General features: G+C 41.4%; 1 protein-coding gene across 3 annotated transcripts in view; it reads right to left on the bottom strand.

Annotated features, from left to right (window-relative positions):
• Nucleotides 1-13,616, bottom strand: part of NBEA (neurobeachin) — a 454,810-nt gene that overhangs the window by 354,779 nt on the left and 86,415 nt on the right. For all 3 annotated transcript variants that reach the window (XM_063305700.1, XM_063305699.1, XM_063305698.1), the window contains exons 15-18: nucleotides 8,645-8,707; nucleotides 4,861-4,958; nucleotides 3,478-3,570; nucleotides 2,644-2,752 (exon numbers count right to left, since the gene is read on the bottom strand). In XM_063305700.1, coding sequence (XP_063161770.1) covers nucleotides 2,644-2,752; nucleotides 3,478-3,570; nucleotides 4,861-4,958; nucleotides 8,645-8,707 — 363 coding nt within the window. The remainder of the gene's footprint in view (nucleotides 1-2,643; nucleotides 2,753-3,477; nucleotides 3,571-4,860; nucleotides 4,959-8,644; nucleotides 8,708-13,616) is intronic.

Here is a 13,616-nt window from a genome sequence, read left to right on the forward strand (position 1 = left end):
CCACTGCATATTCCTTAGGAATATTAGTGAGCTCGTATCTAGCTGATCTGTGGGTCTTCCCTAATCTCTTTAGTCTGATCCTAAATTGTGCAATAAGAAGTTCGTGATCGGAACTACAGTCAGCTCCAGGTCTTGTTTTTACCGACTGTATAGATGTCCTCCACCTTTGGCTGCAAAGGATGTAGTCAATCTGATTTTGGGTGTTGTCCATCTGGTGAAGTCCATGTCTAAAGCCGTCTCTTAGGTTGTTGGAAGAGAGTGTTTGTTATGCAGAGTGAGTTGTCTTGGCAAAATTCTATCAGCCTATGTCCTGCTTCGTTTTGTTCTCCCAGGCCATGCGTACCTGTAATTCCAGGTGTCATTTGACTGCCCACCTTAGCATTCCAGTCTCCTGTGATGAAAATAATGTCTCTTTTAGGCGTGTTGTCCAGTAGGTGCTGCAGATCCTCATAGAAGTGCTCTACTTCAGCTTCTTCAGCATCTGTGGTTGGGGTGTATATTTGGATCACTGTGATGTTAGATGGCTTGCCCTGAATTCGAATTGAGACCATTCTATCGTTTTTTGGATTGTATCCAAGCACTGCTTTAGCCACTTTACTATTAATTATGAAGGCTACTCCATTTCTTCTGTGGTCCTCTTGTCCACAGTAGTAGATCTGGTGGTCATTTGATGTGAAGTGGCCCATTCCAGTCCATTTCAGTTCACTGGCGCCCAAAATGTCTATCTTTAATCTTGACATCTCAGCAATAACCACATCCAATTTGCCCTGGCTCATAGATCTTACATTCCAGGTTCCAATGGCGTGTTGATCCTTAGAACATCGGATTCGCCGTTCACCACCAGCACTATCGGCTGCTAGCCTTCCTTTCAGCTTTGAGCTAGCTGCGTCATCACATCTGGGGCTAGTTGAACTCATCCTCTGTTCCTCCCCAGTAGCATTTTGACCATCTTCCCACCTGGGGGTCTCATCTTCCGATGGTATACCAACATATCTCTGGTTGTACTGATCCATTTAGTTTTCACGGCAAGAATACTGGGGTGGGTTGCCATTACCTTCCCCAGGGATCGCATTTAGTCTGACCTCTCTGTCATGACCTTCCCGTCTTGGGTGGCCCTTCACGGGATCATTGAGGTGCTCAAGCTGCAGCACCACGACAAGGTAACAATTCTTTGCTGAAGTAAAAAACCATATTATATTTAAATTTAAAAGTACGCAAATGGGACCTGTTAGATGCTACCACTGAACCAGAATGTCAAAGTTATATTCAAATTTCTTGAATTGGTTCCAGAACTAAATGAGCAAATGAACTGTTTTGAACATAACCAATAATTCCAGTTATAACAAATTAGTTTTGGAGGAAAAAATATACTAAAATGTTCGCTTTTGCTAGGAACATTATCTCCAGATTTCTAGACTATTAATAGATAATCTAATTTATTTCACTTAACAGGTGACATTGTTTGAATTGATTTACATAGACAACAGTTATGTTTGGCATGGAATGAAAATAATGATATTTAAATCATAATTGTGGTATTTATACCCTGATGTATGATGTAACTTTTATGAATTATGCACAGTTTTGAATTTCACTTTTTTTCTTAAAATACTTGTACAAAAGGACTGTTGTGATGAAACACAAGGACGAGCAGGATGGCTCACTGGAATCCCACATACCGGACAGGACAACTGCATTCTTGTGCTTTTCAACAAGCATTATTGAGATGGATACTATCTCCAGCACTGCATGTCATATACTGATAGTCTGATATGCGACGTCGTATTTTGATTAAAATTAAAATGCTTTAATTATATTTCTAGTCCTTATTTTTATCCCATTTTGTTTCCCCAATAAATGATTGCATGCATAAATACATATTTTAATGTATCTTCCTCTCAGCTTACACAATTCTTAACTTTCTATCATTATTTCAATTTATACTGCACCTTTTTTAGCCTTGCAAAAATGTTTCCCCCCCCCCCTCAGGACATACGTTTTAAAATGGATTCTAATATATAACTACATTTCAATTCCTTATACCCATTTAGCAGGTACAAACTGAATTGTTCAAGCATCAGCTGTTATTAGGCGTTTAAGAAAGACAGAAGTCAGAATGTGCAAACCTTCTGTTTTGGCCTTGGAATGAACCATTCTGAGTGTCCTAGAAATTGTCTGAAATGGGCCAGACCTGTTCCAAATGGTCCAGAATTGGTCCAACTTAGCCAATCCTAAGGTTGGCTGACTTCCACTACATTCAGAATGGCCTGTTCCAAAATCTGAGCTACCTTTGTTGAGGATGGAGGTGCTCATTTCAGGATCAGAACATTCAAATGGCATGCTAGTCATTATATGTATAAAACAAAAACACAGAATAATGAGTAGATAAACTTAAAAATATTCAATTATTTAATTAATTCAATTAATGATATGCATTAAAAATAAGCAAAGTTTAATCATAGGGAACAGGTTTTACTCATGCCACAATGTAATATTAATGTAAATTAGTGACTGAGATGAAACAAATATTTTTATTAGTGGTTATTAGTAGACTGAATCTAATAATTACTGAAACAAGCCACCTTTTAAAATAATTAATATTTTCACAAAGGATATTTCAGTAAAGAGGTTAATATAATATACCTCATACAGGGTGTTGTAAGTTGTAATCGTCAAAGTATTTGTATGTAACATCAGCCTTTCTCCAAGGAGAGTGAACAGGCTATGTGTATGCATGATTTCAACTTTTCGCCTGAAGGACAAAAGTATGGAATGTACTTAAATTTAAGCAGATTTTCACAACAACAAAAGATAACAATTAACATTATCTAGAGGAAATGTAATATTGAAGAATCTTTCAGTCTTGTGAGATTCCATAGTTCCAATCACACATGGTACAGTACGCATACTGTATATCTTTAACATTACAGTATATTTAAAAGAAATAGCAGTTTTGTTTTTTCCATAACCATATAGAAAAATAATTTAAGAATCTGACAAATCCACTATACAATTTTAGTCCATATATTAAGCTTGCTAGATCAGAACTACTGATATATTTTGAACCAAAACAATTGTGAGCACAACTTTAGAAAAAAATGAGATATAAATGAGATATAAATAAAAATCATAAAATAATCAACTAATTACTAAGTAAAAAGAAATAAATATTCTAGTTTGAAGCAAAGTTATAATTGAATTTAGACCTATCAAAGCTACAAATATTTGTAGCTCAGGGTTGAACTGTGGAGTCCTTGGTGCTCTCTGGGCAAGAAACCAACAAGGCTCAGAGAGCACCAAGAATTTAGACCTAACAATCCACTGATTTCAATGGATACCTCAAAGTATGACCAAATCTAGTCCAGCTTTCTGCAGTCTTTTTTTAATAGGGAAAAAGGAAAAAATAAAAGGACAATTATGTAACTAAACAAGCAAAAGGGTTTGAAAAAACATTAGCAACTGAAACAGTTTACTTACTTATGACCCAGATGTTTGAGAAAATATCCTAGCACCTTCAGAGCCTGAACCCAAATACTCTCACTTTTTGAAGCCAATAATTTATAAATCACCCTGAAAGAAGAAAGTATAAGAGAGTGTAAAATTTGGCACTTAGCAAAACTTTTTAAAAGGGTAAAAGAAAATCAAGTCATTCTGCTTGTTCTGCTCATATTCAAAGTGCCTCTTTCTCAGCATGTATGTCTTACATCCTGTAGAGTATCTGCATCTCTATCTGATCTATCTCAGACTGTTTAATGTTTACATGAAATTGCCAAGTGAAATAACTGGAGGCTATGGTGTACACTGTTATCAGTATGAAAACAGTATCTAACTATTCCCTTTTTTATCTGAATCAGATGACGCAACAGTAGATCAGTGCCTGGATGCAGTAATACCGGTACAGGAAATATGGAGCCTTTGGGCACCAATATGACCTAGACATGCTTTTCTTTTTCAAGTTCACACAAGCGCCTGAAAATGGTTGGCTGCTTCCATGCATCACAGAGAGTGGCTGGGCTCACACTGGGACAAGGTCTGAAGCAGTTTTATTAAATTGTTTTCAAAGTATATACAGTCACTGCTATGAACCCACATGGGCTCCACAGAGATTTTAGAAAATAAAAATGATGGAGCTCCTGAGCAGCACTCTGGAGGAAATATAACGCCTGAAGAGAAAAAAGAGGTAAGTTTATGGCAACGAGATATGATCTCACTTGCCAATTTCAAGTAGATAATAAATTGGTATTTTTGACTGACCGTCATACAATATTCATTTTGTGGATAGGCAAGCTGCCTCCCCATGAAACAACCCAAAACATATCTCAAAACTCTAAATATGCCCATTATCTAAAACTTTGTTCTACTTCTATATTAATGAGTGATGTGATGTTCAATCTTGTCAGGACAAATGTATTAAGTATGTATCAATATTATATACTTAATTTTAAAAAATCATCATTCAACATATCTAACTATTTAAACACCGTTTTGTGCAAGTTTGTCATTTGTAAGAAGTCCAGAGTCATTGGGAGTCAGGCAGCATATAACTTTAATAAATTATTGTTGTTGTTTTTGTTATGTTTTAGTTAAACATGAAACATATAAGCAGTTACATTAACTGTTCTGATCACTCAGTATTTTGAAACAATATGACTATTTGTACTTTGTCTAAAATAATATAAAACAAGGTATTGTTTTTGTTTAAATACTGACATCTTTCAATTCTGAATTCGATTTTCAATGCATTATAGCAACATTAAATGCCAACATCCCCCCACTTTCATAAGGATACTGCCATTTTCCAACTTATTCATCTACCAGAAAAATGAGAGCTATAGAATTATTATTTCTACTTAAACTTACCGTATTCCATTTCTTTGATCAAAGGCAGGTATCATAGATGCTGGATGTTCAGACATTAAAGCCACTAGCAACTGAAGCACATCATGAATATTTTCATCCTAGGTAACACATTATAATGTTAGAGAAATACTTATTACATGGACTTTTTAAATTAATATTTTTATTATGTGTAAGGATTTATACCCAAATCCTCAATCCCAGAATGGCATATAGTAATAGATTAAATTACATATATAAGTATATGTATGTATGTATGTGTGTATGTGTATGTGTATGTGTATATATATATATATATAATATTTTTTTCTTTTTCTTTTTAAAGAAAAAAGAAAAAAAATTATATGGCTGGATAGCGTAGTGGTTAGAACGCCACCTTTGGAGCGGGAGACTGGGGTTCAAATCCTGGCTGTACCTACGGTACCAGTAGGGGTCCTTGGGCAAAGACCCCCTAACACTTCACCTGCCTATTTCAAATATGAGAGTGACACGAACTAAGAGAGTCATGCCGGCTGGGACGTCGCCTGGATTAACAAGGTCCACATCAGATGTTGGGGAACCAGGACAATCTGACGATAAGTGGGCTACTGGAACAAAACATAGATGGACAAGACAAGAGAACCTGGAATTGATGGAATGCTACTACAACAGCAGACCTAATCAGAGGGGATATATGAAACGCATGAGGGAACTATGGACGGACTGAAGACCTGCATCCATCCTAACTGAGAAACAGCTAGTTACCCAACACTTCAACATGGTGAAGAGGAAGCTGCTCTCACAACTTGAGATAGGCCAACTACCCATTATATCCCACACTCAAGAAGACCCGGAAGAACAACTGGAGGTCCAGCCAACACCTGAAGCTGGAACGTTGCTGCTACCCCATTACAGACCACAGCAGCTGATATGAGGCAAAAGATCATGGATAAACTAGCTACAGTCGAGACCATTACCAAGGCTAAGTGGAGAAGTACTATCAGATAGTATGCTAGAAGATGCCAAAAGAGCCCTTGCGACAATCCCTACTCCCTACTACCACCATAACTCAAACCAATGAACTAGTATATGCTACAGCTGCTGTAATCCTGGAGATGCTTGGCTACATGATCAAGAAGAACAGCAGTACATACCCCTCCTGGAAAATGAGGTTGGAGGCTAAGATCAAGGCAACTCAGAGAGAAGTTAGTCAGCTGGTAGAACTACAGAAGGTTGTGGAGATTAAGGATAAGACTCGGCTACTGGAAAAATACAAGGGCCTGACTCCATCTGAAGCCCTAGAGACTGCTAAACAAAGTCTCACAGCACTGGCTACCAGGCTAAGGAGATATACTAGAGAAGCAGAGGCCAAGAAGATAAATGCCCTGTTCACCAAAGAACCATCCAAGCTGTACTCCCAACTGCAGCGCAACAACACAGTAACAGCGGAGCCACCAACAGCAGAAACTGAACAGTACTGGAAGAACATGTGGGAGAAAGAGAAGACACATAACACCAGTGCAAAGTGGATACAGGACCTGAGAACAGACCACAGAAATCTCCCAGAGCAGGAACCAATCACCATCACAGTAGCAGACATCCAACAGCTGGTGAAGAACATGAAGAGCTGGACAGCACCTGGCCCAGACATGATCCACACCTACTGGCTAAAGAAACTAACAGCAGGGCATGAACACCTAGCAGCACAGATGAACAACTACTAGCAGCAGGCTCCCACCCAGACTGACTAACACAAGGTAGAACAATGCTGATCATGAAAGACCCCAACAAGGGAACACTACTGGCCAATAACCTGCCTCCCCACAACATGGAAAGTCCTATCAGGCATCATAGCCACCAAGCTGCAGGACCATATAGTACATGAGTGCAATTCAGAAGGGCATTGGGAACAACACCAGAAGCTCCAAATAGCAACACTAGTTGCTCATAGATAGAGCAGTCACCCGAGACTCAAGATCTAGATAGACCAATCTGCGCACAGCCTGATATGACTATAGTAAAGCCTATAACTCAATGCCACATACTGTACATGGATCTGTGAATGCCTGGCACTATACAAAGTCAACAGGACACTCAGGACCTTCCTCAAGAACTCAATGGGACTGTGGAAGACAACACTGGAAGTCAACTCAAGGCAGCTTGCATCAAGTGTGGCACATACCAAGGTGATGCACTGTCTCCACTGCTGTTCTGCATGGGCTTGAACCCCCTCAGCCAGATTATCACAAGAAGTGGATACGGATACAAGTTCAAGAGTGGAACTACCATCCGCCACCTCCTCTACATGGATGACATCAAGCTGCACACTAAGAGCAAATGAGACTTCGACTCACTGATCCACCTGACACAGATCTACAGTGAGGACATTGGGATGTCATTCGAACTGGAGAAGTATGGCTGATGGTAGTAAAGAGAGGGATGGTAGTTAAGATTGATGGGGTGGAACTGCCAGCAGGCCACATAGCAGACATACAGACCAGCTACAAGTACCTTGGTATCCCACAGACACATGGGAACCACGATGAGGAGGCAAGGAAGACAGCAACAACCAAGTACCGCCAAAGGATAAGACAGGTCCTAAAGAGCCAGCTCAATGGGAAGAACAAGATCCATGCCATCAACATGTATGCCCTGCCAGTCATCAGATACCCTGCTGGTATAGTGAACTGGCCAAAGGAGGACATGGACGCTGCTGATGTGAAGACAAGGAAACTCTTCACAATGTACGGAGGCTTCCATCCCAAGTCCAACACCCAGAGACTGTATACCAGGTGGAAAGAGGGAGGGTGGGGTCTGGTGAGTGTCCAAGCCACTGTCCTGGATGAGACCCAGAGCATCCAGGAGTACATCAGTAAGATGGCACTTAAAGATGAGCTGTTGAGAGAATGCCTGAGGCAGCAGCAGACATGGAAGGAAGATCAAGCAGAGAAAGTGCCATGGCAAGACAAGACCCTGCATGGGATGTACCACAAACAGATAGCTGAGGTGGCTGACCTTGGGAAATCCTACCAGTGGCTGGAAAGGGCTGGACTGAAAGACAGCACTGAGGCGCTGGTCATAACAGCACAAGAACAGGCACTAAGCACCAGATCTATAGAAGCAGGGGTCTACCACACTAGACAGGACCCAAGGTGCAGACTGTGCAGAGAGGCCTCAGAGACAGTCCAACACATAGTGGCAGGGTGTAAGATGCAGGCAGGAACAGCATACACTGAACGGAACAACCAAGTAGCTGGCATTGTGTACAGGAACATCTGCACAGTGTATGGGCTAGACCCTCCCAAGTCCAGATGGGAGATTCCACAGAATGTTGTGGAGAATGACAGGGCTAAGATCCCATGGGACTTCCAGATCCAGACAGACAGGCAGGTACTGGCCAATCAACCGGACATTGTAGTGATAGACAAGGATCAGAAGACAGCGGTGGTGATATATGTAGCAGTGCCAGGTGACAGCAACATCAGGAAGAAGGAGTATGAGAAGCTGGAGAAGTACCAGGGCCCGAAGGAAGAACTAGAGAGAATGTGGAAAGTGAAGGCCAAAGTGGTCCCAGTGGTGGTAGGGGCACTTGGGGCTGTGACCCCCAAGCTGGGAGAGTGGCTCCAAGAGATCCCAGGAACAACATCAGAGCTCTCTGTCCAGAAGAGTGCAGTGCTAGGAACAGCTAAGATACTGTGTAGAACCCTCAAACTCCCTGGCCTCTGATAGAGGACCCAGGATTGAGGAAGACACATACCACCCATAGGGGTGAGAAGGGAATTTTTTTTTATAACTATTACGAACTTACCTCATGCATAGTTAGTAAGTAATTCAGTATACTTTGTAGTTCATCTTCTTTTACTCCTCGATCCTACAGAAATTGATTTAATGGATTTAATTTTAAAATTTAAAATTTACATTTAAAATTTTCAAAGTTCACATTACATTTTAATAATATAAATACCTTATAATAAATTAAACATTAAAATGAAAAGTTTATTTAAAATATGCCTTATACCACATTAGACTGTTGTCCATGTAGTCTTTTATTGCTCAGTCAAAGAAGCAGAAACAGTCCAAGGTTTTATGCTACTGAACTTCTGTTTAAAAGGAAATACAAGGAATGACCCTGAGACTAGATGCAGAACTATACTACAGAACCATTGCTATTCTTCATATTATCTTATATACTGTAAGGAATAACAAACTGATTAAAATTAAAATTTAATTAAAAAAAATAATTATTTCATTTTGGGCCTTACTAACTTGCAAACTAATTTGGCTCTTTTTACTCTTTATTTGACTTTACTACAAAAGACATCTTCATTAATCATTATATACTGTGTGTGTGTGTGCGCGCACATGCACACACAAGCATGTGCTGTAACATATAACAAAAGGAGAGGAGAATAAGATATAAAGTTATTCTTAACCTGATTATTAAGGAAATTAATTGCTTATTAAATATTTGTGTAAGAAAGAAAACCCATATGAATTGTTGGGATTAAACAGTAAAGGTGAGACCATCATACTGCAACTGAAATTAACATTTACTTTTTGGTTACACATCTTATAAGAAGTACACAAAACTATGCGTAACCCTTTTTTTCCAAGTCCCATGTGTTATACTGTTTTCTGTCACATTTTCCCAATTTTAAGATTCAGATTTCAATTACAAACTATAATCTAGTGAATCACTATGTCCAGGAAGCTTAGATATTTAAAATGTTAATTTCAAAATATTTAGGAATGTTGTTTATATAATTTATAGAAGTGATTTTGAGCAGGATCCCCAACATTCTTTTGGCCAGTGAGTAATTCTAACCCATGCAGCAGTTGGCTAACTGAGATTTCTCTCGATCATTAATCCAACTTCATATGAGGAAGTTGAGGATTTTCTGTCTACTTTTAGAAATTAAAATTTCTAATTAACAGGTATTTAAAACAGATTGATGTAAGATTATTTTAAAAAATCAGTATTTTTTGGTTCTACCATCATTGACCTTAACTGAAAAAATACAATTGGATAATTAACAAATATATTATTGCATCATACTATTATCTATAATAACAAGTTGCCTGTTTGTATTTCTTTAGCATTTGGGGCATTTATATACAGGAGTTCTGTGTCTTGACAGAGCCCTGTTCAGGAATTTTCTACATAATTTTTAAAGAGAGCCCACTGCATTTGAAAGCCCTATCAAGTAGACTAAACCAGGAAATCAACTCCACAGGAAGGCTAAAACTACCTTTATTGAGATTTGCTAGAATTACAGAATCTTGAATGTCTGATTGTGCTGCAGCCCCACCACGACCATCTTTCTTATATACCAGTGAATCAGGAAGGCATCTGCCTGAGCCACTTCCAAATATTTCCTTGATTCTCAGGACTTAAAAAATATTTCAACCCCATTTGTCTAGATAACAGTTCTTACATCTTTCCATCACGGTCATCATCCTTATTCTCTATAGCATTCTATTCATGTAATGCAGTTTATTAGATTTTTATCCTACCTTTTATATAGCAGCTCAAGGCAGCATACAGCTCCCTCTTCCTATTTTTCTCCAGAACATCCCTGCAAGGTAAGTTGGGCTGACAGACAGTGACTGGCCCAATGTCACCCCATCAGTTTCCATGCTTACGGATAAACAGAACTTGGCCTCCCTGTGGACAGGAGCCTGGAGGCTATAGGAGTCTGGATGGGGAGCAGCAGGCTTCAGCTGAACCCTGGTAAGATGGAGTGGCTGTGGGTGCAGGGCTCTTCTGTACCTGGGGATTTACCATCTTCAGTCTTTGATGGGGTTGCACTGTCCCAGACAGACCCGGTGCATAATCTGGGAGTCCTCTTGGACTCAAGACTCTTGCTCAAAGAGCAGGTGGCAGTCATGGTTAGGAGGACCTTTGGTCAACTTTGTTTTGTGCTCGGGGTGCACCCTTTCCTGGATCAGGAAGCCCTTCTCTCAGTCACTCATGCCCTGGTCATCTCTCGTATGGACTACTGCAATGCACTCTACATGGGGCTACCCTTGAAAATTATCCGGAAGCTGCAGCTTGTGCAGAATGCAGCAGGAAGGCAGTTATTTATTTATTTATTAAATTTATGTCACTGACCATCTCCCCCAATGGGGGACTCTTAAAAAAAATAAAATAAATAGAATAACACTAAAAATATAGCCATCTAAATTACCATTAAGATATTAATAAAATAAATTAAAAATCTAAGTGGAGATGGAACACAATCACTAAGAGGTGCTATGGCACCAGCCATCCCCAGGTGGACCTATCGCTCTCCCCCTCCCAAGCAAGGCGGCAGAACCAGGTCTTCAGTTTCTTCCGGAAGTCCGAGAATGAGGAAACCCATCTTAACTCTGGGGGCAAGATATTCCAAAGGGTGGGCACCACTGCAGAGAAGTCTCACCTCCTGGACCCTGCTAGATGAAATTCCTTTACTGATGGGGTCCGTAGCATGCCCTCCCTGCCTGACCGGGTGGGGTGGATCGATGTTATGGGGATGAGATGGTCCCTCAGATACCCTGGTCCCATGCCATGTAGGGCTTTAAAGGTGATAATCAACAGCTTGAATTGGACCCGGAAGCAAACTGGTACCCAATGCAGCTCGCATAACAGTGGTGTCACACAGGCCGATTTTACAGCACTGGTAACTGTCTGCACAGCCACATTCTGGACCAGCTGAAGCTTCCAAATACTCTTCAAGAGTAGCCCCATGTAGAGCTCATTGCAATAGTCTATATGGGAGATGACTAGGGCATGAGTGACTGTTTGGAGGGCATCTCGGTCCAGGAATGGGCGTAGTTGGCACACCACCCTAAGATGTGCAAAGGCCCTCCTGGCCGCGACTGCCACCTGCTCTTCAAGCAGGAGTTGCGAGTCCAGGAGGACCCCAGGTTCCGCACTGGTTCCGAATGGGGCAGTGCCACCCCATCCAGAACCAAAGATGACAACTTCCTGGAACCCGAGGGGCCATCAATCCACAGCCACTCTGGCTTACCAGGGTTCAACTGAACCCTGTTGTTCCCCATCCAGACCCCCACATCCCCCAGGCACTTGGAAAGGGTGGAGACCACATCACTTACTTCACCCGGGATGGAGATATATAACTGAGTGTCATCGGCATATTAATGATACCTCATCCCATGGTGATGGATGATCTCACCCAGCAGTTTCATGTAGATGTTAAATAGAAGAGGAGAGAGTACCAATCCCTGTGGCACCCCACAGTGGAGGGGTTGAGGGCCAGATCTCTCCTCTCCTATAACCACCAATTGGGAAAGAGGAAGGAGGTGAACCAGCGCAAAACTACACCGCCTGCCCCCAAACCCCTGAGCCACCCCAAAAGGATACCATGGTCGATGGTATCGAAAGCCACTGAGAGGTCTAGGAGAGCCAGGATGGATGCACTTCCTCCATCCCGCTCCCACCAGAGATCCATAAGTGCGACCAATGCAGTCTCTGTCCCATATCCTGGCCTGAAACCTGACTGAAAGGGGTACAGATAATCCATTTCCTCCAGAATTCTCTGGAGCTGCAATGCAACCACTTTCTCAACCACCTTCCCCAAAAAGGGAAGGTGGGAGACAGGGCAAAAATTGCCCAGTATAGTAGGGTCCAGGGATGGCTTCTTAAGGAGGGGGTATACCAGGGCCTCCTTAAAAGCAGCCGGAAATACCCCCTCCCTCAGAGATGCATTAACCATCACCTGGACCCAACCACAAGTCACTTCCCAGGCTGATTTTATCAGCCAGGAAGGGCATGGGTCAAGCTGACATGTCGTTGCATTCACAGTCCAGAGGATCCTGTCCACTTCCTCAGGCCCAACAGGATCAAACCATTCCCAGATAACAGGGTAAGTACATTCCCCTGACATCTCCCCAAACTCTGCTTCATGCTTAGGGTCCAACTTAGAATGGAACTGAGCGATTTTATCCTGCAGATGCTGTGAAACGGCCCTGTAAGTGGGTCCCTAGATCTACCTGACCTAGAAGAGATCGAGCGATCTTAAACAGGGCCGTCGGGTGGCATTCTGCGGATGCAATAAGAGCAGAGAAATACTTACGTTTCGCCACTCTTACTGCCACAAGGTAGGCCTTAATAGTGGCTCTAGCTTGTGTTTGGTCAGATTCAGTCTTCATCTTCCTCCAGCGACGTTATGGGTGTCTCTAGCACTATAAACCTCTCCTGCACAAGCTGCATTGGGTGCCGGTGTACTTCTGGGTCCAATTCAAGGTGTTGGTTATAGTCTTTAAAGCCCATAATGGCATGGCCCCAAGTTATTCGAGGAACTGTCATGTATTCCAACCCATCCCACCCGGTCTGGGAGGAAGGGAATATTATGGACACTGTCAGCTAAAGAATTTTGACTGGTGGGGGTCTAGGAGGAGAGCCTTTTCTGCCGTTGCCTCCGCCCTATGGAACATCTTGTCCTTTGAGATGAGGTTGGCCCCCACTCTTCTGGCCTTCCAGAAGAGCGTTAAGACCTGGCTCTGCCATCTGGCTTGGGGATCCAATAGTGGTAGGCAGCCCTGGGGGTGGTTGAAGGTTGAGAACATTCTTTCCACCTTTTAGCTTTTTTCTTTTAACTGTATTTTCTGTACATTTTATAATGGTTCTTTATGACCTTTAATTTGTAAGCTGCCCAGAGTCACTTCCACAGTGAGATACTGGTGTATAAATTTGATTAAATAAATAAATAAATAAATAATTCAAAGACTATGTCAAAGCAATTTCCCAGTCAATCAAAGCAATCCTAGACAGAGAAGGA

The sequence above is a fragment of the Candoia aspera genome, chromosome 5 (assembly GCF_035149785.1).
Source record: "Candoia aspera isolate rCanAsp1 chromosome 5, rCanAsp1.hap2, whole genome shotgun sequence".
NCBI classification, from domain to species: Eukaryota; Metazoa; Chordata; class Lepidosauria; order Squamata; family Boidae; genus Candoia; species Candoia aspera.